Below are 25,970 nucleotides of genomic sequence, written 5' to 3'. Positions count from 1 at the left end.
TGTATTCAACAAATCACCTAAAAGTGTAAAAGGTAATGGAGTGTAATTCATGTTATTTGCTTAAAGGAGTGAGTTACACCTCTGCTCTGCAGCTAAACACTGGTTGAAAGGGTGCAAACATAAATACTTAAAAACATAGCTAGTTATTCATACTCACTGTATCTTACTAATAATGCAGCAACCAACGAGTAACCATCAACTATTCTTTTTATTGGACACCCCCGATTGGGCACACTGAGAGATCATCTCAGTCCATACCCTCTGTAGGATTTGTGTCCCTTGCCTATTTGCAAAGCTAATGCAATCTAATTAAAAGAGATTGATACCAATTCCAAATTAGCATGACCTAGAGCGCCTTAGTCTCTTAGCTTCTTTTTTCTGATCAGAAAAAACAACACTATGACTGATTAGGGACAGTAACAGATTTGGACATCAGCCATTTGGCAGATAAATTCATGGCCACATGTCTATGTAAGAGCTCTAGATCCAAACTCACTCCTCAAACAAAAGACTGATAAAGGCCCTGTGCTTAAATGTGCTGGCTGAGTAAAGACTGGGCTCTGTGAGTCTGACTCTGAAAATTTCGTGGAAATCCATCCAACAGTTGTTGAGATAGTCTGGACCAAAGCGGTGGACCACCCAACAGATCAACATTGCCATCTCCTACAGCCATGCCACTACCATGTCTAAAAAAAGTGATCAGATCACAACAGCACATCGTAACTCTATTCATTTTCCCTCCTTTTCAAAGTGCAAAGGGGAAACTACACTGGCCACAAAATATGCAAAAAGCGCAAATGCCCCTATCTAGAGCATGTTTGGTTTGCGGGATACTGTAGGAACATGGAGGTTCAACATGACGGCTCATTCTAAAGTAATGAAAACATTACAATTCCTTAATTCAGGTGATTATACACTAATGAAAACATATAGTTTTGAATATTGTATTCCATATCTGCGAAAGAGACTCCGAAATGTTACATGTTGGACCTTTTAATGGTTGTTTTTTAACAAATGCATCCAGCTTTACAGCTCTACAGAGCTTTAGCTTCTTTTGCCTCTTTGTTTTGGTCTTTTAGTCTGCAAACTCTGTTCTCATAAACCCCATTTTCAGCAACAGTAGGTGGCTGTTTTCACAGAAAAATCTATGATAAACCTGCACTACCTGGCCAGCTCTAAACAGCAGACAGTCAAGTATAGAAAAGAGCCAGATGTTTTTCTCAACAGTTGGTGGAGACCATAAGGACAGTTGGTCTTAAATTAAATGAAATTCATTCATTCAGTAACATTTATGTTACATCCAAGTCTAAATTTAATTCACACTCCTAAAATGGGATTTCACAGTCTTACATATGTATTGCCTTCCATAACTTAAGAAACTTCAAAAACAGTAAATATGCATTGCTGATCTTTTGGCAATATACAGTATGCCACACTACACTTTTAATTTGCATGTTGGAATAATGCCTGTCACTCCTACAAGTTTGGAACAGACCCACATTAGCTACATACCTAATTAACTCAGAGAGAGGAAACTCCACCAACGTAACACCTAATCCTCAAGCCACACTAATCCCCTATATGCTAACTGGAGCTTTGGGATTCCACAAGGTTATAAAAAACAACAAAGAGTATGAGATGCCTCTTACAAGTCTGGCCGCTCCATTGCGGAGTATATACCCAAAGGCTACAGGACTATGGACTGTTAAATTACAAGTCAACCATGGGGCAATCACAGCAAACAGAGAACAGTGAGGAGATTGATGTTAAAGCCCTTCAAGATATGTATAAAAAGTTTGTCATAGAGTGCCCAAGTGGACTACTTTTTCTGCACGAGTTCAAGCGTTTCTTTGGTGTGGACCCAACAGGGGAGGCGTCTGATTATGCGGAGAACATGTTTCGAGCTTTTGACAGAAATGGGGTGAGAGAGTAAAAGCTGTTACAGCCTTGCATTCTGTACATTTTTAACAAAATGTGAAAATGTGACCCAGTTGTTCTCATTCAATCTGCCTTTCAGGACAACACAATTGATTTCCTTGAGTTTGTGGCGGCACTGAATCTTGTTTTCCGGGGAGACCTGGAGCATAAACTGCGCTGGTCATTCAAGGTGTATGACAAAGACAACAATGGCTATGTGGACAGGGACGAACTACGATCAATAATTGATGTAAGTCTACCTTTAAGTCAACTACAACAAAAATGTGTATTGGATGCTTGCTGCTATTCAAATGCTAAACATGAAAAAGGGGATTCCATTACAGAAAGTTCCCCTTTCAAGCCCAAATTTAAGCAAGAAATTAGGGCTGCTCAGTCTATCTATAGAATTTGATTTATGTAGGGAAAATTGACAAAGAGTTTGTTGATGCTATTGTGCTAACCCTAAATTCTCTAAAATCCAACTAGGATCCCTTTTCATTAGTCACTTCCCCTGTAATTGTTAATGATTTACAAAATTGTGTTGTGTGGCCGGACATTAACTTTTTTGGCTTCTGAATGGGGGCATGACCTGAAAAGTTTGAGAAGCACTGGTTTAAACCATGAGTTCTCGGGTTTAAGTCTGAACCGAAACATTCACTTCACTTTTTCTCTGGATTCCAAATCCTCACTTCACTGTCTTTCTTTCTTTTTCATTGAGATAAAAGTAATGTATCTAAAAAATGCCCATGGGAAAAGAATTACTTTATTTTCCTAATATCATTTTATTATTGTGTATTTTAACTGTTAGCTTTGTATGATTACAATTTGGGCACAAGTATATGCAAATGTTTAACTTCCCTCTATGTTGCCTGCACCCAAAGCACCACGCTCATTTTTTCTCTGTCGATCTAACCATGGCTCTATAGAGCTGTTGTTTGAACTACGGATTGTACTTCTGCATTTCTTGTATGCCCACTTCCAAGGACAGCTGGATTGAGACAGCAAATGAGTGGGGAGCTCTGGGTGCAGGAAACCTGGAGGGAAGTTACACATTGTTCATTTGGATGCACCGGAATCATAAAAAGCTTGGCAAAGTTTCCCTTTAAATCAAATAAGATAAGCTTTTTTCAAATAAAAGAGTGCTCAAGATGGCCACATATTCTGGATTTCTATGTATGAATAGAAGTAAAGCCAAAGTGAACATAATGCTGCAGTAAATATATTCAGTTCCATTTAAATCTCAGTCCTTTATTGAGTATATCATGCATCATCACTGAGTGATTTTCTATGTTATTAACATGAAATGTCTTCTTTTCTTTTCATATAGAGCATTTATCGGATAAAAAAAGTCTCAAAGACAGACATGAGTGAATCACAGCTTACAGTAGATGAGGTTGTGGATCGAATATTAGAGGCAGTTGACAGTGATGGAGATGGTAAGTAGTTAGTTACATGTCTACAATCTATCTACAATGCAGTGAAAGTACTTTTGGAGCAACATTAGATGGAATATTTTGTTGTATCAGCAGATAATTTTAATCTTGCTGGGACTTTTTTGTTCCACAGGTCACATTAACATGGAAGAGTTCATTAGAGGTGCACAGCAGGACCCCTGGGTGCTCAACATGTTGAAGTTGGACATGAACCCTGCAGGATGGGTGCTGGACCAGAGGAGAAAGAGTGCACACTTCTGAATTGTCAAAGCACACGTGCCTTTCCTATGTGGACACAGGGAGAACCATGGATAAAACCAGCTAACTAAATTTACAACTAAAATCTGAATTCATTTTGGATACTGTGTTAGCAATTTCATATTCACAGACCGTGAAAGAAGCTGTTCAGAACAGGCCATCATTTGGCTTTTAGTAAAGCAACAATAGCACTTAAAATCTCAATATGAACAGTATCGCACAGAAAAATGTATAATTTCTACGTCCCTTTTATACATTATTCTCTCTTTCCACTATTGAAACTATTATAAAAATAATTCTTGAGCTTAATTCTATTGTCTTTGAATACTATTAAAGCAACCATTTCCAGTGCATATTGCTTGCTTACTAAAGCCACAGCCTTCTTGTTATAAAGTGATAGTGGCATTATGTAAATAGTGAATGATTATAATGTGTGCTTTTCTATTGTGGTTTGTTTTTTCTGTTCACAATTGTATTTTTTAATCTTGTTTTAAATAAATAATACCATAAATAAGACACAAATACATCCTTACTGTGTATATTCAATTAAAGTAATGTTGTTTTTACCGGATTACCTTACTTTGTTGTTAAAGACAGGTTTAAACACCAACAACTCAAGTTTAATTTAAAAAAAGCCTTCATGTCCTGCTTCTGCCTGAAATGCTTGACTTTTTATTAGAAGTGTTTCTGTAGTAAGCCTCACTGTCTCCATTTAAAGGCAAACAGCGGTCTTGCCTTCAGTCACACCTTGAGGCAGAAGATAGATAAGAAAAGAAGAAAGATAAAACACACTTAATACATACACATATAATACAATCTGGAATTTGCAGTGTAATTTTGTTGTATGAATCAGGTACCAATAAAATACTTATAAGGTGTTGACCCTTCTCCAATTTGTACTCTTTAATTACACAGTAGAAATAAATAAGTTGTATAAAAATGTAAATTATATAGGAGACAGGGTTGCAACGAGTGATTTATTTGAAAGACATTTTGACACATCATAATCATATCACATCAGTTTTAATAGTAAAACTAATGATAGTTTTCAGGTGTACAAGTTAATTATATCAAAATCAAACAGACTAGCCTGACAACCTTAACACAGAATACAGAACAATTTCCCTGCAGATATTTAATTTATAGTGTACATATCTTCATCATCCACACACAGGAAAAGAACCTCCAGTCACTATTATAAGTTATCATAGTAATACTGTGTAGTGGCCCTGGGTTACTTAAGGTTCAAGATGGGATCAGGCAGGTGGATTACTGCTTTAAACTCAGCTTGCCAAAGACTTTAGCTAAAAATAAGACTCTTGGGGTCACATAAATCAGTTATGACAGTCGACTCAGTTCAAAACCCCTGAGTTGTTGCAGAAACTGTCAACGGCAGCCATGAAGAGGGCATTCTTAAGGATATTACTTTACTAAAGCAGTTTATTTTTTATATAAAATAAAGTGTTTTTTGCTGCAGTGGCACGATTTGGATTTTAGCATGGGTCAAAGTCAGCAAATACAGACACAGGAAGAAGAACTGGAGTTAAACAGCATCCAGGACCTCTACAGGTCATTCATCATGGAGTGCCCGAGTGGATCTTTGTACCTGCATGAGTTCAAGAGGATGTTTGGAGTACAGAATGGTACACCTGAATCACAGTACATGGACAGCATCTTCAGAGCATTTGACATGAATCATGTGAGTTACAGCTCCTTTGAAGTCACATGTTTCAGCCTTTAATTCTAAATCCAAACAATATCAGCAATTATAAAAATATAAGCTTTCCTTGTTGGGAATTCAGTAATAATGTTTTCGTGTTTTCAGGACAACACAATGGATTTTATTGAGTATGTGGCTGCACTTAATCTTGTTCTGCGTGGAAAACTTGAAGATAAGCTGCGGTGGTCTTTCAAGGTCTTTGACAGCGATGACAACGGCTGTCTAGACAGACATGAACTATGGAAGATTGTTAAGGTAAAACATATTTATCTTATGTCCCATTAATGTCAGCATACGAACTATTCACAATGACAATGCTAATATGCTGATACTTAGCAGATATAATGTTTACCAAATTCACCAAATTCATAGGTGTATTAACAATTACCAAATACCAATAAACACAAATCAGATTTGAGGCTGATCAACTATCAGACCAACATTGACATCCCTAGAAATATGCTGCTAGCATGGCTAAAAACCACACAATATGTCAAAAGCTTTGCAGAATAGGATACGAAACAGTCAAATTTGGAATCTGTCTTTCAGATTATCTACAAGATAAAGAAAGGCTGTGTGTCTGATGAAACAGGAACAGGGAACCTGACCGCGGAGCAGGTGTGCGATCGCATCTTTCAAGAGGTTGATGTGAACAGTGACGGTATGTTGACTGCATACTCTACACCAACAACATCCTCAAACAAATCCCTCAAAAATAGGTTTCCTCAATATTTAGCCATAAATAATTCATGCAGAGTTTGTGTGTGTGTGCTGCAGGTCAGATTACACTGGAAGAGTTTGTCCAGGGGGCTCAGAGGAGCCCGTGGCTGCAGAACTTCCTGCGACTTGATGTTAATCCCTGCGGATGGGTTCAGAGGTACTTGTGTGACAGGAAACTCGTAAGCACCAAAGATTCCTGAGGGCATTCAATATATTCAGACCCGCCTGCCAAATGGAAAGGAACCTGATTGTGAACTGATGTGAGAAAACAGAAATACTTCCACCAGCATGTGTGTGAGAAGACTCCTCTTGCCTTCACTGTGGTACAATGCAAAGCCAGCATTGTGGTTTTATACATCATCATAAAATATAGGTCCCTATTTCATATGCACCTTCATTAAGTTGGATGTTCTTGCAAGAAAGTTTTTAAAAGGTAAACATTGATAGTGCAGAGACAGAAGTATACAGAGTTCCAAGTATAGGTCAAGTAAGTATAGGTCTGTAATGACATCATCAGGTTAGTTACTTTCTGTGTCTACTCAGACTAATGTGTACATTTAAAATAGCTGTGGTGCAGTGCCCCTTAAAATTCCCAAGATACTAAGCTAGTCAACATACAATATGCATAGGTATTAACTATGTAATTCATGGCTATGCTAGATTATGTTCATTATAGTATAGGCTTACACTTTGTTGTATGAGAGGATAAGTCTCTCCTTTGAATTTGTTGAATATAAGCACAAAACATACACAATGTTTTTAAATGCTGTTTGTATTTAAATGTTGCCTTTCTCAGCCTGAACACATACCAGACAGTGAATTGTGGATGATTAAATTGTGTGTCTTTTATTGCTGTAGGTTTATGTTGGCACACTATGGTGTTTGCTACGGGATTTATTTTACATGGTAGCATAGTTTTTTAATTTACCTCTGAATTTATGCTTGCATTGAAATTTGGCACAATGTCCTGTGTAATATGTTTATAATGTCACTGATTAATGTGGTACAGCATTAAATATGTCAATGTGATTTACTCAAGTCCCTTACCCTCATTTTAATAGTGAAGTAGTGCAATGCAGATACACAGTTCTACATGGATAGTGTATAATATTACACCCTTAAAACTGACAGTACACACTTCTTCTCATCTCGAAAGAAACAGTACAACTTACCAAATAAAATGACTCCACTATGATATGAAGCATTTGATGAATGAATGATTCTAAGGTAGCTACCCAGCTGCGGTGGGAATCTCACCATTTCACAAAACAGTTACAGCACATACAGGCAGAGAGGAGCAGTGTCGAGCTAGTGTCCTGTTAGAAAAGTCTGAATAAGGTCACACTGGAGCGAATTTCAGTGCAATATATGCAAGGTCTGCTACCTTAAATGGTAACAGAGGCAAAGGTTAAAGGATAAGTAATGATATTAAAAGCTACAACATGTAGCATTCATTTTGGCACCATCTGGTGGTAGTATCAAAAATACCACTATGCCAGGAGCCATGTGAAAGAATTAGTTGCCAGACTGCAGTGCTTGTTTCATTTCCTACAAACAAGAAGTTATTATCTCAACATTAAGTAAACAATTACCAATAATATTTAATAAGAGTACTAGATAGAATTGGAAGAACATTTATATATATATGTTTTGACACAGAAAGTTTGCAAGAAATCAACTAATTATTCAGATACTGAAAAGATGATTATATTTTTGATGCAGTTAGAAGTTAGGAGATGGAAGGAAAGTAAATCGTTAGGTCGAGGGTAATGTACAACTTGCTGTCAGAGACCATATCTGGACACAAAGTTTTAGAAACTGTAATTGTAATGAACCACACTTAGACAGGGACTCTTAAGTATTGTACTGATACCTTGAAGATGGAACATGAGAAGTCACCTAGGCCTAATCTGAGTACTTTACTTGCACATACATACAGTATATGCTGGTAGTAAGCACTTGCACATACATGCATACTCTCGTGCACATACGTATATACTGCTACTAAGCACTTGTCTATGTATGCACACTCTCACACTTTACATATGCATACATACATACATGCATATACATACATACAGCCATGCACATACATACATACACAGATACACTACATAATCAGACATGCATGCATTATGTATATGAGTGTAAGAATGTATTTATGTATGTGTGTGTTTCAGTATTTATATATGTGTATACACCGATCAGCTGTAACATTATAACACCTTTCTATCTGACCTTAGCATCAACTTTTTCAGCAATTTGAGCTACAGTAGCTTGTCTGTTGGGGCCAGCCTTGAAGAGCCAATGAGCCTTGGTTGCCCATGACCACCAGTCACCAGTTCACCTCTTTTCCTTCCTTGGACCACTTTTAGGTAGGTACTGACCTCTGCAGACTGACCCCACAAGAGCTACAGTTTTGGAGATGCTATGACCCTGTCGTCTAGCCATCACAATTTGGACCTTGTCAAAGTCGCTTAAATCCTCACGCTATCCATTTTTCTGCTTCAAACACATCAACTTGAGGACAAAATTTCAACGTGCTGCCTAATATATCCTACCCACTAACAGGAACCATAATAACCAGATAATCAGTGCTCATAATGTTAAAGCTGATATGTGTATATTTCAGTAGAGACAAGACAATGTAAATATATATATTTCCTGTATTGTGTTAAGCATAGAGGCAACGCTGGAGGCAATGCTGCCACTATCTAAATAGTGCCACTAGACATTGACAGGACAGAATATACAAATACAATGAATACTTATATCCTAGTTGATTACGTACACTAAGATCAAACTAATACTGTATAATACAACAGCCCTGCAATAAAATCTGTTGATGTGAATGTGAATATTTTTTCTCAAACTGTTTTAAAGAAGGAAGGGTTGAACTTTACAGCACATTTCCACTCAAGTGAATGAGGGATGAGGGAGTGAAGTGCCTCCAGTGAGAAATTTGATGCTTTGGGGACACCCTACTACACCAAGTAACACTCTCCAGTGTAATGGCTACAACTGATTCTGGGGAAACACATTTTGTTCTGATGTTACTACAACTGTCTACATACAGGGCAGTGGGAAGTAGAGGTACTGCCGGTGCTGCAGCATCCCCTGCTGGAAATGGATCAAGCTGCAGACATGCACAGCGCCCTGTCAGATGCAAAACAAATAAATAAACGTGTTAAAACTTTTAAAATAATTCTTCTGTTATTATTTACCTGAGAATTGAATGCTTGAGGAAAATAATTATTAATACTAAATTATTATAAAAAATAACGCCAAGGTTCATAGTTAATGGACATTACCTTTTAAACTCTTGTGCGTATTATATCTGGAGGAATCAGCTCAAGGTAAAAGTAATAAAGGTGTTTTTTTTTTTTTTTTTTTAAGATTTAATTACTGTAAGTGATCAGAGTTCATTTCACTTCCCTTTGTTGGGTTTGGTGTGTCTCAACTGCCGGCTCACTCTCTGTTCCACCCTCAGCCACACTTCCTGGGGAAGTCAACAAGGAAGCAGCCCAACAAATACCTGAAGAAAATGGCCTGTGTAGAAGGTAAGCAACCTAACGTGGATTTAAATTATTGTTAGATACGTCAGCCCAAACAATAGACCTTTGGGGTACAGAAATGTTATAATGAGAAATGTATTAAATGTGGCAATGTTGCAGGAAACTTGCAACGCTTGTGCCATGAACTTTCTGTTCTGTACTCGTGCTGAGGACAATGACGCAACTTTCAAGTGAAAACTTAAAGACGGATATACCAGTGCATTTATTTTGAAACTATAACAAAAACAAATCTCTGACAATAAAACAGTACTATAGCCGACCTACACACATTCAAAAACCGTAAACCTGCTGTGCGAACACCTGAAACAATGAGTCCAAACCCAACCCAATGTTAAACATGGAAATGGCTCCAACAGTTTAAATGGCTATCTATATAAACGCAGACGGACGAGGTAAAGCAAAGGTGTCGCTTTTCAGCGTCTCCTCCACATCCAGCTCACCTGCTGCCTGTATGATACATGGAGAGAGAAGCAGAGACGGTGGTGCAAGCTAGTGTGTGTGAGATAATGTAGTAGTAGTAATTTAATAACTAATTAATTTTAATACTAAAGAATAGTTACCCTGGTTATTTATCTCTTCCTATACATCATTATAACCCTCTGAGGTTTGTCTGTTTTCTCTTAAACTCTGTGACCTCCCCAACATTCTTTTTTGTTACCAATTTAAGAGATATTTCTTTACCAGCTTCAGAGAAATTACAGTAGTTGAGGATGAACCTGTTTCGGCTTATAGCAGGCTTGATATTGTAAAACCTTTTGCTGCTGATTTGGTTTTTCCAGGAATGGAAGATGAGTATCATAAAAATAGTTTTTCCTGTTTCTCGTGTCAGGCTTTCACTTTATGAAGATATGTAATTTTTAATAATATCTTCTGTTTGTCAGACTAAGGGCCTAGTCATCTTAGTATTTATCCCTACAGAATTTATGACCTAAATGAATTCAACAACAAGTTCAACTTTTGGTGACTTTAACATCTGAATCCATACTTGAGGAAGTATATTATTATCCTAATCGCACCTTTGCTTGTTCGAAGGGGTTAAAGTAAGTACCAATGATACCTACAGTGAAGGTTTTGATTTATAGTTCGGTGTTCACCCGTTGATATTACCCCACAGCACTAGACCATAGTATACCATATATGCAGTATTTGTTTTTACATATTTCCATTTACCTTGGGGTACGAACAACCGTGGAAAAAACAAGAAGATGACTGAGCCTTTTTCCAACTTGGTTAATGCTGTCTTCACTCTGAACAATCTATACTGGGATCAGAAATTTGTAGGAAAAGAAAAAATAGCCCATGTTGACCAGTCACAGTTCTTGTGGTTCCCATGTGGTATCTCCATAGCCGCCATAGCCTCGACTGTAGTTAGGCAGACATCAGCTACAGTGCAGATTATGCGTGGCTTCAGTGTTACCCCCTATTATGCAGAAATATAAAGCAGCATGTAAAATTAGCTGTTCGTCGTTTAATTTCCCAGACAACTCTGTAAACCTGCTTTTTTAAACAATTCCCAGATCTTAAACATACTGTAACCCTACTCATTCATAACACAGGAAGCAGTTGGGAGGAATGTGATATGTCTGGAAAGAAACTGAAGTCCCTTCCTCAGGATCTTCTAATACACGCTAGTAGTTTGGATTTGCAGAGGAACAAACTGAAACGGGTCATTGGCATCTCCAGATTCAGCCATCTGATAGAGCTTAATCTCTCCAGGAACAAGATAGTGGAGTTTTCTCCTGAAATGCACCACTTGCACAAACTAGAGACACTCTACATGAACTACAACAACATCAGATCCATTCCAGAGGGAATCTTTCCACATCTTAAGAGGTTAAAGTTCCTAAAACTCAGTGCCAATCGCTTGTCCAGGATTCCTTCAGATATAAACCAGTGCACCAGTATCACTTACCTGGACCTTTCCAAGAACTGCCTGCAAAACATCGAACCACTAGTTGGTCTCCCAAAATTGAAGGAGCTTTTGGTTGAGAAGAACAAACTGACAGAGCTGCCATCCCAGCTCTTCCAGGATGGCAACTGCGAGCTGACCATGTGCAAGGCTTTAGGGAACCCACTTAGGTGCCCACCAGAGGAGGTCTGTGCTGGAGGGGTCATGGACATCCAGAGCTACTTTCGTCAAATGAAGGAGAATCCGAACACACGCAGTGCCTGGACAGTCAAGACCATGTTCCTGGGCTCCTCCATGGCTGGAAAGTCCACACTCTGCCGCAGCCTGAGGGAAGGGAAGCCTGTGGCCGTGGCAGTCGAGGACCGGACTGAGGGAATTGAGATCAGTCAACTCTATGCCAAGGAAGTCCGTTTCCTTTTCTGGGACTTTGCAGGGCAGGAGGAGTACTACCTGACACACCATGTCTTCATCACACCACGAGCCCTTGTCATCCTTACTATTGATTTAGCCAGGTAAGCAAATGTAATGATTTTGATTAATCATCTTTTAGGACATAGCTTCACAATCTTTTATGGCTTTTGACTCCTTAAAGCTACGAACATACATGATATTTATATTATCCCAAATGACAATCATGTCTAACGTGTTCATTTAGCGCCATCATTGCCACCATTAGATTTATGACCACACACCTGCAAGACTAATAACAGATCCCCATTAGCCTCTCCTGCACTTTGTGTTTTGTGCTAATGTGCAAATGTTAGCATGCTAACATGCTAAACTAATGAGGTGAAGGTGCTAAACATTACTCCTGCTTAACAGCATGTTAGCCTTATTGTTTTACACAAATTAGTATCATTTTTGCATTGAGCTCAAAGTACCACTGAGCCTTCAAGTAGGCCTACAGCTCCACAGAGACATGAGCATGGCTGTAGACTTTCAGTGTCGTGAGTAATTTTATTTGCACAAGTAACAAACACACTGCTGTTTGATTTTGATTTTCAATCAGTTACAGCATTGTAGAGCCACATTCATTCAAAGACCAACTGTGGTTCTGGATAAACAACATACAGTTGCGTGTGCCAGACTCAGTGGTCCTGTTGGTGGGAACACACTGTGACCAGTGCAGAGACCAGGAGGAAGTGATGGAGAAGAAGAAAGACATAGAGGAGAAGGTCAAAACCATGTTGGCAAACAGGAGAATGGTTTTAAAACAACAGAAAAAGAATCTGGAAGAAAACACAGACCTCTCTCTCTTTACAGACCAGCTTGATGAGCTGGATTGTCTCTTGGAATACAATTTGAAGGTACTGATTTAATTAATGGATGTATTTTGTTACTTTCCTCAGAAAATGTGTTTTTAGATGATTTAATTGAAGCACAGCTTTCTCCTACAAGTACCATATTCTTGGTGTCCTTAGTGTATTAACTGTACTGTATAAAGTATGAAGTTTCTTGCCTTGCCTGTATAGCCTTTCATAGCTGCGCATAACTGTCCTTTTAGGTTCTGGATCTTTTAACCATTGACTGCACAAGGACTGAGGATATAGCAAAACTGAAAAGTCATATTTTGATGTGCATTCAATCAGAGAATGAGTTTCTGTGCTCTGAGAGCATCTTACCAAAAAGTTATGAAGTGGTGGAGCAAGCCATTCATACACTTGTTACACTTCAAGAAATTCCCCAACATGGTAAACTAATTATTTTAACTCCAAGGACTGTTTACTTTATTTATAAATGCTTATGTTGATTTTATACCTTAATTGTTTGTTCTGATTTATATATCAGGTATTATTCTACTTGAAGAACTGAGTGATTTAATTCTAAACCATGTTAACATGAGCAAAGAGAGTCTCCACTCCATCTTACGATTCCTCTTGCGATACCTGCATCGGATTGGGGTGATCATTTGGTATGAAGATATTAGTATACTCAGTGACAGAGTGTTTATCCAGCCTTCATTCCTCATCTCAATGTTCAAGGTAAGCAGTTACTTTTTAAATAAATTACATAAAACAATTACAGATCATACATTTTACACCACTATTTGTAAATTACTCTTTAACTCTAACTGAAAATACAAAAGAAAATGTTCAAACCAGCTTCCTTGACCTGTTATAATTATGAGTGTGTTCCTTACCTTACTCAGTGGCAGTGAGCTGAGTTGATGTAAGTGTATCTGGCTTTTATTGCCTATGGGTGATCTGACAGTTGTGGGGCTTATATGTGGAGCAGGGAAGTGGTAGTTTCAGCTTGGTGGTGCGTTCCAGTGAACACCATTGACCATGTTCATGTGTGAGGAAGCACATCTAAACTCTTTCTATCCCGTTACTATGATTCATACATTTTCACTCTCCCCACCTCTTTATGTAAATGCAGACCATTGTGAGACATGACCTGCTGCAGCAGCTGGAGGGACTCTCCAAAGACCTTCTCATGCAGGAGGGGGCTCTGGTGAAACAGAGGTTCACCTGGGTGGATGACCTGATCTGCAAAGGCATCCTGCACAACGCAACAATGCGCATCTTGGTCCGCAGAGAGTTAGAGAAACTGGTTGTGGACGATGACGACTTGGTCAGAGAGGTGGTGGGAACCAAAAGGGAGGAAGGCATAATACTCACCCTACTGCTGTACTTTGAGGTCTGCCTTCCCACTTTTGTTGGAAGCCCCCTGAACCCTCAAGCACCAGAGTTCATCCCTGGTGAGAAACAGTGGGAGTTAGTCAGGGAGGCCAAGAGGGATCCGGACGGAGCCTGTCTCTTCCCCGTCTACCTGAAGGACGACCTCATAGTGTGCCACAAGTGGGGTGAGGACAGACAAGATGACATCAGTGTTCACTTGTACTTCCTTCCTGAGATTCCTCACGGCTTCTTCCACAGGTAGCATAGATTAAAACATGTTTCATGGTTTGATGATATCATAGTTATATCTGTAGCTGAAATCCATAACATTTTAATCAGGTTATTGTTACTTTACCCATCAGTGCGGTGGCATGTTGTGAAGGAATCATGAATATGTAACATTTTCACAACGTAAATCAAATGAGACACTGCATGGTTTGTCATTAATGCTGTAGTTTGAACACACAGAAAGTCACACATTAGAATTTTATTTTTTACAAGGACTGCACACATTAATCATTTAATGCTTTAATGTTCTTGATTTATTAAGAACACCCTCCACATTCAGCTTATGTTATATTTTAATAAAGTATAATAATAACAAAACAAACATTTGTTGACCAGAGGTTTACGGTGTGAGCACAAAAAATACTGTGGTAAATCAATAATTCCAGATTTGGAGTCTGATTCGTAAAGTGCAACCTGGATCCTTGAGGCCGAACAAACAAAAAAATTTTGAATTGAGGATGTCCCAATTAAATATTTTTGGCCCCAATCCCTATATGAGTACTTTGACATTGGGTTTCTACCGATAACCAGACAAATCTTTACTCAAATGTTGATTAAATATGTATCTGACAAACTGAACTTGTAGAATGTGACTCCTGAAATTGATGTGATGCTATCAGCTAGAGAGAAGACGTGTTGATCTGCACCTACCAATCTATCCCTGTGCACTCTTAACAGTGGACCTACAGCTGAAAAGTACTTGTTTCCAATGTTTAGATTTTTTGTATTGAAAAACACAATTCAATTGTGTTTTCTGATACTCTTGTCATTAACGAACTTCCATAAATTGGGGGTATTAACTGTGTGTAACCATCAGATTGATCATCAAGACATGCTCCCTGTACTCGACTCACTGGGTGGGTAAAGAGCAGTGTCTCCTCTGCTGTGGAAACAGACTGGCTCTGGTGAAACAGAATAATAGAGATGAAGATCCGTTCATAGAGATACGCTGCAGGAGACCTGAGAAGGATGAAGGTAAAAATCTTTGATCACTCTTTCATAATGAGACCAAATGCACAGCTACAGTACAGCCAACTGTTTCTCTCCTCAGAGTTTCGACCGCTGTGGGATCTGATCTTGGCGGTGATGTCCAAGCTGTTTGTTCTGTCCAGGCAGTGGCCAGGACTGGCTCAGCAGGTGCACACACCCTGTCCAGAGAGAGGCTGTCCACACTACTTCCCCTGGAGAGACTGTCAGGAGTTCCACAACACTGACTTCTACAACCTGTAAGTGTTCCAACAGTTTGGCTTTGTGCCTTTTATGCACCTGTTTTTCCTGAAAGACAGATCTCTGGTTGTTTTTCAAAAACTCAGAACTTAAACAACACCACTGTTTTTGAGTTCTTCCCAGAATCGTATTAAACACTTCTGCCCATCTGGATCAAATATCACATCACTGCAGAGAAAGAATATACATTTTAACCATTTACAAATAGTTGCTCTTCATTCCTAATCCAAAAATATAAATGGAATAGCACCACAGGTGTTTTGCATTACACAGTAAAAATATGAATATATTTATTATGTATGAAAATAGAAAATTACGACTTGTGATAAACTTGATGAAAATTGGCTTATATATTTCCACTTGACAACATTGTTAGAAATGCAACTTTCTGGGGCCTTCTACGTCCGTTATGATTGCTTGTTGTGTAACAGTTGGGAATTTACTGGTGGCTTCTGACAGGTTATGACTCAGATTGTCTCGTGTCTCAAGCAAAGACGACACCCATCTTTCATACTTTGTCTTTTTTGTGTTTTTTAGTGTGAAGGAGGAGAAATTAGTTTGCCAGGGAGGCCATACACGGCGGACAGAGCTGATTTTTCCAAAACATAAATAAATGTCTGCGTCAATATGTGAGGTAAAGGTGGAAACACAAAAGGATGTGTGCTTAGAATTTTATTTTAAATTCATCAACAAAGCTTTTCCACTTCAGTTCCCACTTTGCAAGCAGCAGGTCTATAATAAAGTTGAGAGTTTTGTGACATTTGCAGTTTTATCAAGTTTGTAACTTTGTGATTGTTCTGAAAACCAATGAATGAGATAAATGTTTATGTGGCAGGTTGATTTTATTTTATTGTATCTTTTGTATCGCAGAAAATTCTGCTTGTATTTAATTGCACAGCTTACATGTACATGACTGGGAACTGTCAGGTCTCTGTAAACAATGCTATAAGGACTTCGGTCTAGACCTGCTCTATTTGAATTTTATTGTCCTGAGATTACTTCTGTTATGATTTGGCGCTATACAAATAAAACTGAATTGAATTGAATGACTGTTGTTTGGGACTGAATCTATAATAAAGAAGGAAAGATGACAAACAGGGTCAACTACAGGGGAAAAGAGAAGAAAGTTGAAGACAGAAGAAGACAGGAATATAGAATGAAAAATTCCTCGGTTTCCCCCTTTTATACTTTCTGTATACAATACTGCCCTCTGCTGGTTCTCTCTGACATGACTCCTTAATGATCCCAGTTCTTGTTAAAGAACATGTCAACATACTGTCTCAGATGTGACTGTTTTGTATGTGTGTTCGTTTTACAGTGTAAGGACAAAGCTAACAGCTTTCATTCTAAAAACTGTAAGGGATTGTCTTCATGAATGAATAAACCAAACTGTTTGGTCTGCGAGTAACAGGTGTGTTTTTTTCTAAAGCTCTTTACTAGTCACACAGGTGTGTCAGATACATTGGGTCAGATATTTCAGATTAGTCCAATCTGATACTGGCTACTGACATACACCTAGCTGGTATACCACCTCTATTTTTCATCAGGTTCCCATCCCTCTCCTCTCTGTGGGAGGTCCTGCTGCCTTCAAGGTCCCCTCGTAAAATCCATGTTTTTGATGTAATAGTCATGCAGTCTGTTGTTTTTGAGAGCATTGAGAAGATATAATTAATTATTAATTAGACACAGTAACAACAGTGTATATGCTGGAGAGTGGTTTATCTGAACTAAAACATCCCAAAAATAGAAAAAAGTCATTATTATTTGAGATTTAAAGTTAGTTTTCACAGTACAGTTAAAACTGCTCGGCCCTTTTTGCCAGAAAGTGCTGCAGTGGATCAGAACAATGCTCAGAAAATTATAATAAATGTAATCCTGCAACTTACATACAATTCTTAATTGGTGGTGGGAAATATAACTCAGGAGATTGTTCCCTGTTATATGACAAGCCTGTGCAAGTTAAAACACAACTGAAAATGTATTTCATACCGAACTGTATGTCATAATACAGAATCACACTTCCTGCTTCAGATTACTGTACTCATTGATTAATGACTAACAACTTCCCAACATAATTCACGTCATGCTGTATAGAGGTGATCACATCTCTCCACATTTGCATCACTATGAGCTCTGTGTGAGTGTGTGTGTGTGTGTGTGTGTGTGTGTGTGTGTGTGTGTGTAAGTATGTGTGTGTAAAACAAAGACTGAAAAAAGAATTCCCCCAATTGGGGATAAATAAAGTATATCTTCTTTTCCTTCTTCTTCTTTAATACCACGAAATCAAAGGATTTTGATTGTCATGATACACATTATTTGATTGTCCAAATATACACAAAACAAGGGAAAAATTAAATTAAACGAAATATAAATGGCGTGTTGTACAAACAAGGTGTATTGTGCATACAATTGTAGACTGACAGGATAAAAAAAAGTTCATATAACTTCTTGTGGTCCATGGCCACCCCAAATCATGAACCAAGGCACTGTCTTTGCTACATTACAATTATGACATGCAGGTTTAATTGAGGTATGACTCATTATACAAATAGTAGAAAATAATACATTCACCGAGGCCTCCTCTTTCCATTTCCTTTATAAAACACATTAACAAATGTATGTAAAAGTGTAATAACCTGCGAGTATCTCATGTGATCTTGTAAGGCTATTACAACTGGTGGCCTCCACACAATGTTCCAAAAGAGCCATATCTATAAAGTTTTGACTAAATAGTGACTGTGCATATTACAGGCCGAGCCTACCTCTACTGTAGTTAAAAACTCTGTAAACAATCTAGTGCCTGGTTGTTTAAGGATTTATAGGTTACACATTTACATTGTCCTGCTGATAAATACTTACTAGCAATGTCGAACTTTATTTTTTAATTAAAATGTTCCATGGGCTCTTTATTGTAGGCTAATAAAAATGTCACCTTAGCTATTCTGTGTAAGCTGATTGCTGTTGCTTAGAAGGATACATACATTTAATGCATGGAGACTAAATTAAAAACCACATTTTCTAAAATTCTGCAAAGTTACAAACACTATTTAGTCACCCTTGCGCTGTTCTGCCGAGTTTCCATTTCCCCCACAGTCTCTGAAGGCAACACCCTATCGCAGCATCGCCGGACCTCTCAGGTGTCTGCTGGGCGGCTGCACAGCGGAGCCAATGGAGGAGATATAGCGCGGCGGCATGGCGGATAGAGAGAAGAGGAAAGCCAGCACGCCGTCTGGCCGCAACATCCAGGTGAAGTCCCCAGCCAGCTTCAGGTAAGAGCCCCGGCGAGGGAGCTTGAGAAGAGGGGGCGGGGGGCCGAGCTGCCCCCCCTCGGAGGCTGTAAATGAGCTCTGCAGAGCTGAAGGTGCTGATGCTGGCTCCTCGGAGCCGCTGCAGCTGCGTTTGGCTCCGCTCAGCTTTGCACATTGAAGTCGCAATGTGTTGTAGAGGCGCATGTTTTGTGTTTGGGCGTGTCTGCTCCCCGAGGACCGGGGCGAGCTGTGCTCCCTGCATCCACTACAACCATGCATTCTCAAATATGTCGCACACTTTTTAGGTTGTCTGTTCCAACCGCAGACCAATGTTAAACTGCAGCTCGAATAATGACTTTATATTAGCCTTATTGCCTGCTTACTGATCTTTTTCCTTAACCTCACATATATAGGCTTTTTACTAAAGGATTGCTTTTCTCTACAGCATCATTATGAGCTTGATTTGGCACAAAAATACTATTTCACTGCTGTGGTACCCCTGCAGTTACTCCAACCACTGACTTAATGTGTTTGTGGCGCACAGTACTATCGGATATTAACATATATTAATAACACTCTAACAGCAGCATATTAATCTTCTATCAATATAGCAGTCTATTAGAGGAGCTCATATTCATATTGTGTGTGTAGGATTCATTGGTGAGTTTTCAGCAACCTTATCCGAGCTGTAGTAGTACCTCATCATGATCTAGTGTCTTTCTGATGTTGTTGCTGTTTGGTTTGGATTAAGCCTGTTTGCAGCAACTTTAAAGTTTAGCACAAACATTTTATTATAGGCTTGCAAGAAATGTCTTATATTGTCTATACAGTCTCTCAAGTTTCACAAAAAGTTACTAGGAAGTAATTTATTTACTAAAGTATCAAATTTTGCTGATTGTAGTTGGGTATTTTAGGCTCCTGATTCATATTTGTCTAATTTGAATCTCCTTTGGTTCTTGGATTGTTGTTCAGACTGAAGGATCACTTTGCATTTTATTGTATAGGATTAATAAATAATCACTTGCATAAAATGTATTGATAGGTTATTTGATAATCAAAATAGCGTTGCAGACTTACAGGTTAGACAGAGTTCATCAGGTAGGTGATCAGCTAATTCAACCTGCAGAACAGCCCAATGTGTTAGAGAGCCAAACAGAATCCAAGCAGAAGGGATTATTAGCTGCATGCTGTTCACATGCTTTTACACTCTCTCACACACACACACACACACTCACACACACACTCAGAGATCCTTACAATGTTGCATGGGGAGAAGCTATGATTTTTCAGTGGTATCACTGGGTGGATGGAGGCCTGTGATCAATATTCCCCAGTGAGACTGCAACACACACACACACACACACACACACACACATTACACACCCTCAGGCTCAGGCTGTCCCTGTCTCATTAGCTGCGCTGCAGCAGGCGGACCCACAACCATCTTTCTTCAGGTTTTCATCACAGTGGCTTCGGAGCAGTGTTTGATTTATCTGACATAAAAAAATAGAAATAAAACAAATAATGGCCTCAAAGTAACGCAGAACAAAACTCGAACCACCAGGAGAAAACAAGCAATACAGCAGCAGTGCGAGGAATTAAAGAAGCATCCAAATGTAAACTAAAGTGTTGTATTATCACCAAAATTTCAAAAGACACTAAATATTACAACTGGCGTTACTTAATCAGATCATTAATGTTGTAAAGGATTCGCTGTAAGTTAAACTCTATGTTTTTTATATGTAGAAAGTTAATGTCAGTTACATGGTAAAAAAAAGTTTGGGTCTTCCAAATAACATTTTATCATAAAAAGAAAAAATGCAGTCAGCTGATTATAAGAAAACAAAAAAGAAAATAATAAATTCCACAGGTTCTTTTTTTCATGTTATTGGAGACTGTATTGACTGATATTTCAAAATTGTGGTTGACTGGAGAAAGGAAGCCAGATAATCCACAACCTCGGGGTTGGCCCAGTCCCAGAGAAGCCATATGTTGGCATGTTTTCCTCAGTCACCCTCCCTGCCTCCACACACTGTGGTCGAATCCTCCGTCTCTCCCAACCTGCTGCTGTGAGAGAACAGACGGTCGATCTGCTGCCGTCTGTGCAGCTCTTCATTGTGTGGAGATATTCAGTGACTGAGATATAGGAGCAGCTCACCTTCAAATCTAGATTCATTTCACAGTTTCTCTAGCCTTTCAAGACTGTGACCCCATTTTGAAGCCCCTAAAGGTACACTGCAGCATGTACAGCAGCCAGTGTGTGCAGCAGTGCTATTTACACTGAGTTAGAAAACTTAAAAATACTGTTTCTAATGACATTTCTCAGGTTCATCACACCTGTGAAGTGCTGTTTTTGGCTGAAAACTGCATTTGAACATCTGTATTTAGTTGCTGGAGATACTGAGACTGTTCAAACAGCTTCTTACCATTGACAATCGGGTATTACACAAAAAAAACTATAGGTCGTCACACAGTATAGTGCACAAAATCATGAAAGGAAAGATATGATGCAAGTGATCTAAACTGATCAAATTTATTTTAATAAATAGGGTGTACAGTGCAGCTATCCTGTAATATTTAATATGTGATCAAGACTCTGTATCAACAGATATTCAGTATCAAAGGACTGTTCAATAAAAGATAACATTTTAAATCAAATTGAAAACTTTGAACGTTTTTGGTGCTTCTACCAATTTCATTGGAGCTGAGCTTGACAGATAAAGACAGACCTTTCAGATTCCATAACATATATTTAGGCGAACTGTACCTTTATATTCTCCTGAACTGCATTGATCATCAGTGGCGCGAGAGGGCGTCACAGGAGATTCTTTCACATTAGCACAGTGTTTATATCTGTGTGTGTGTGTGTGTGTGTGTGTGTGTGTGTGTGTGTAATGCAGCATGTAAGGAGCAACAGGGCAGTGTAGGATTGCAGTCCATTCTGTAGTGCATTATGGGGAAAAAATAGAGTACTCACGATGGCATCAGTGACATAAAAACAGTAGATCCCTCTTGGGATTCCGATCTCATATACAATTCAATATTTATCTTATTTTAAAAGGCAGTTATAGTACTGCCTGTCACTCTAAACGTGTAAATGTGAACAGCAGTGGATGAATACATACATTCATGGAAACTTAGATTTTGTTGTTGCTACTTTTCTGTTTTTTAAGTTTTTTTCTTTTTTCTAAAGCCCTTGGACGGGAGTAATTGTTGTGTGTCAAGAGGACATGTAGGTTGGATTGTACGATACTGAAATGTATTTTCCATCAGCATAAAATGGAGTAACTCATGAGAGTGATTTTTACTAATGATTGTTTCCTTGCAGGCTGGATCTGTTCTCTTTCTCATAAGGCACGTAGAAATTACTAAGTTGCAACAACAAATACATTTTGATGGAACAAACGAATGAGAATGGGTTGGAAGGAAACATAATACAGAACGGATTATGGTTTGTAATACCACCCATTTTGTTAACGTATCCGGCAAATCACAAAACTGTTGATACTGAACATATCAGTAAAATGTTCAACATAGTATTTAATTTGTTTTCTTCCAAAATATGCCACCTTGCCATTCAATATCCACTTGTACAGACTACAGCATTATTGACCTTTTTATGGTTCGGTTTATGCACTCACAGGACTTGGTTAAAGCTACAATATGTAATATTTCCACATAAAAATGTCTAAAAACCCTAGACCTACTGTATGTTATATATTTGTGTGTACTTGCATTATTCCAAATGTTTACAACAATGTTGAAAGCCAGAGCGATATGTTGTTTTATTCAGGAAATGTTACGTTTTACCGGTCGCCTGTGGTGTCATATCCCCCTCGCGCATGTGTCAGTGGTTGTCTGCTAGAGGCTGCAAAATCAATTGAAATATTATCAAAATCACAATATAGCCCAATTCAAACCCAAAATCACAGAAGCTGTAATTTTTTGAGAATTTCTTTTCACAATATCTGTCAAAATAATCGCAAATGTTTTTACCATATCGTACAGTTCTACTTTTCATCCAGTTTAAAGTCTACGATACACTCAATATTTTAACCGGATGAATGATTTTAGTCATCGGATGTCTGGATCTTAAGTTGTCGGAGAAACATGCTGAGAAAATGTTAACAGCAGCTCAGCTCGCAGCCCCTCCGGGAGGTCCTTTGTTGACGAGACATAGATTTTTAATGTGATACTGCTTTATTCAGCGTTTTTACCAGTTTTAATCACCCTGTCCATTAGTTTTGTACGTTTTTAGGTTTTGGAAAGATCGCAATGTTTTTTTGATGGAAAAAAGTCTTAAATGACCTAAATCTTGAGATTGAAAATGTGAAACATTTAACATAAACCACAATTTCCCTGCAGGTTTTTAGGTGGAAGAAGAGCGTAATCAGACTTTATTTTGAACATACTCTGCATTTGAGTTTGCGTTTTAAAATATACAGATGAATCAATATTCAGACTAAACCATAGAAGTCTCCATGATTTCTCCTTCACTCTCACTCACTAATTCATTGGCATACCCTATTTCATTTCATCTTTTCACTGCAGCTTCCACATTTGACGTGACTCTGCTGACAAGATATGCTCAGGCAGATGGATTCACAGGGTGTGGGATGTGAAAGGGATGTGAGAGAGACGGGGGGGAACCAGGGAGTTTAAGCAGATTTTGAAGTGTCAGTTTCTCTGATTCACTGCATCCGTCTTCCGTGGACTTTGATGTTTTCCTGAAAAAAAAACTTGATTTCAGGGTTTTTCAACAGGATTAGCTTGTGCTTTTTCAACTGTCTTTTACCCTGAGCGAGACACAGAGATAGGCATAGAGAGAAAGAGAGAAAGAGAAAGAAGTTAAATTGAGCTGATTTGAATTTTATCCACAGTAGAAGCTGACAGAGTGGACAGTTATTGCTCTGGTTGCAGTCTCCCCCCCCCCCACACACACACACACACACACACTGATTATTTACTGCTGTCGCTCAATTCTGCTGACACGGCATGTTCCACCTAATGGAACATCCCCTCTGCTTATACAGTGCATCTCTCCCCCTTTGTCTCTCTCTCCCCTTCTCTGTCTCTCACTCCTACTCTACATTTTACAGCCTTAACAGAATTCTAGATATGTAAATATTATATATGTATATTGTTTCACACAGGTTGAGACTTGACTTGTGGTGGTGGGTGGTGTGGCAGGTGACAAGAGACCTAAAATTTCTATCCCAGTATTTTTGTTTTTTTATGGTGACGGTATTGTATCATTACAAGAATAAAAGTGCTACTCCACTCAAAACATGATTCTACCGCTTTGCACTCTATTGAAAATGTAAGGGGACTTCTTTTAAGACAGAATATATATATATTTTTTTAAAAGATGTGTTTAGTAGTATACAGCTCATTCAAAATACTGCAGCCAGCATACTCATTGGGATAAGAAAAAACTAAACAAATTACTCCTTAGATTACTTCACTGGCTTCTGAGAAAATACAGAATTGGTTTCAAAATATTGCTTATTGATTAAAAAATCACTTAATCTATTGTCTAGCTCCTAAATACATCTCGGACCTGCTCACTGCTTACAAAGCCTCCAGAACCCTCAGATCATCAGACACTGGTCTCCCCATGATCAGAAGTAAACCTGGTGAAGGTGCATTCAGTCATTATGGGCCCACAAAACACTGCCTGATGATATCAGATGTGCCACAACTGTGCTGTCTTTTAAAAGCAAGCTTAAGACCTACCTGTTCTTTCAAGCCTATGGTTAGGTAGTGCCTCCATCTCTCTGTCCGTCTACCTGTCTATCTGTCTCTGTCTCTAACTCTCTTTCCCATGTGTGGGTGGATGGGGATAAATAACTATCAAGTATTCATATTTAATTTAATCTTTTTCATATGTGCTGTGTGTGAAGCACATTGAGCATACATTGCATGTGTTATATAAATAAACTTCCCTGTTGGATCCAAATAGGAAAGAAAATGTAGTATAGGCCTTCTGTTTTGAGAGGTGTATTCTGCCCCATAATGTAGGTTGATTAGTAAGTGTAATACACTGTGTGATACAAGCACTTTTGTTATAAAACTTTCTGCTACAACAAGATTAATTCAGCTTGTTACCCTGAACCTGTGGCCATTACAGGGTTAATTTGCCTCTGCTGGTGAGCTGAACAGGGATTAAACGTCACACACACCTACACACACAATCCTGGGATACAAACCCTTGCTCAGATGTGTGTCTTCTTTGTGTTTCATATCTGTATTACATTTTCTTTTCTTTTTTTATCTATCTTGTGAGGATGTGTAGGAGGAAGGGTTTGAAGCTCTTATAGTGTGTGTGTGTGTGTGTGTGTGTGTGTGTGTGTGTGTGTGTGTGTGTGTGTGTGTGTGTGTGTGTGTGTGTGTGAGAGAGCTCCATAGAACTTGCTGTATGGCCATATGACTGTGTTGGTTGCTCAGAAATAAGGATTTACTGTCTTTGACCTTTCTGATTGAATGTTTGAAGCCTGGAGTTGGACTTTCCAAAGCTTTTGGTTTTAAGTTATAACGGATGCTGCAAATATAAATGCAAGGGTGAATTAAATGCTTTTGCTGTCACTCGGTGCTACGTTAATTGAAATCTGGTCACTGTGGGGCAGAGAAACATCAGCTGCTGTTGGAAATTGGGTTGATGAGAGCAGAGCTGTGGGCCTTAAAATCAAAACAAATAACATTATAATAGTGCATCAAGCTGAATTGCATATAACAATAATTACATATAATTATGTATGGTAGTACACACACGGTCATTTGGTTTTTATTATAACTAAAATATTGATTAGTTTAGCTTTAACAGTCTCATTAAAGCACAGTGGTTATGTTTGTGTTTATTAGCATAATCTCTTTCTCTCCCAGCTTCATTAGCAAACTCAGATACTTGGATACCTCCTTGCTTCATATACTAATTGAAAACTTTGGTGGCTAAAATTAGCACGATTCTCCTATATACAGTGCTATTGCCCACATACAGAGCATGTGTGCTTTGGCATAAGAGATGTTGGCAGGAGGTTTTAAGGTCGGCTGGGTT

General features: G+C 38.6%; 4 protein-coding genes across 5 annotated transcripts in view; all 4 read left to right on the top strand.

The window, feature by feature from the left end:
- Window positions 1-1,663: 1,663 nt before the first annotated feature.
- On the top strand, window positions 1,664-4,457 carry LOC127351696 (guanylyl cyclase-activating protein 2-like). Its single transcript, XM_051379501.1, has 4 exons — window positions 1,664-1,921; window positions 2,018-2,167; window positions 3,245-3,353; window positions 3,484-4,457. The coding sequence occupies exons 1-4, from the start codon at window positions 1,724-1,726 to the stop codon at window positions 3,609-3,611; spliced, it is 585 nt and encodes a 194-aa protein (XP_051235461.1). The 5' UTR covers window positions 1,664-1,723; the 3' UTR covers window positions 3,612-4,457.
- Window positions 4,458-5,006: 549 nt separating this feature from the next.
- Window positions 5,007-7,081, top strand: LOC127351694 (guanylyl cyclase-activating protein 2-like). The gene is made up of 4 exons (XM_051379499.1): window positions 5,007-5,307; window positions 5,434-5,583; window positions 5,878-5,989; window positions 6,106-7,081. The coding sequence occupies exons 1-4, from the start codon at window positions 5,107-5,109 to the stop codon at window positions 6,246-6,248; spliced, it is 606 nt and encodes a 201-aa protein (XP_051235459.1). The 5' UTR covers window positions 5,007-5,106; the 3' UTR covers window positions 6,249-7,081.
- A 2,426-nt stretch (window positions 7,082-9,507) lies between these two features.
- Window positions 9,508-17,072, top strand: si:ch211-210p4.6 (malignant fibrous histiocytoma-amplified sequence 1 homolog). Its single transcript, XM_051379478.1, has 9 exons — window positions 9,508-9,608; window positions 11,180-12,044; window positions 12,542-12,839; window positions 13,037-13,223; window positions 13,321-13,514; window positions 13,912-14,411; window positions 15,259-15,416; window positions 15,493-15,667; window positions 16,206-17,072. Exons 1-9 carry the CDS (start codon window positions 9,593-9,595, stop codon window positions 16,279-16,281), a joined length of 2,469 nt encoding a protein of 822 aa, XP_051235438.1. The 5' UTR covers window positions 9,508-9,592; the 3' UTR covers window positions 16,282-17,072.
- A 1,767-nt stretch (window positions 17,073-18,839) lies between these two features.
- Window positions 18,840-25,970, top strand: part of mapk8ip1b (mitogen-activated protein kinase 8 interacting protein 1b) — a 52,820-nt gene continuing 45,689 nt past the window's right edge. For both annotated transcript variants that reach the window (XR_007880931.1, XM_051379481.1), the window contains exon 1: window positions 18,840-18,937. Coding sequence is in view for 1 of the 2 variants with exons in the window: in XM_051379481.1 (XP_051235441.1) it covers window positions 18,861-18,937 (77 nt within the window). In the remaining variant the exon portion in view is untranslated. The remainder of the gene's footprint in view (window positions 18,938-25,970) is intronic.

This window comes from Dicentrarchus labrax, unplaced genomic scaffold, assembly GCF_905237075.1.
Source record: "Dicentrarchus labrax unplaced genomic scaffold, dlabrax2021, whole genome shotgun sequence".
Classification (NCBI taxonomy): Eukaryota; Metazoa; Chordata; class Actinopteri; family Moronidae; genus Dicentrarchus; species Dicentrarchus labrax.
This window is presented reverse-complemented; position numbering and strand designations above follow the sequence as displayed.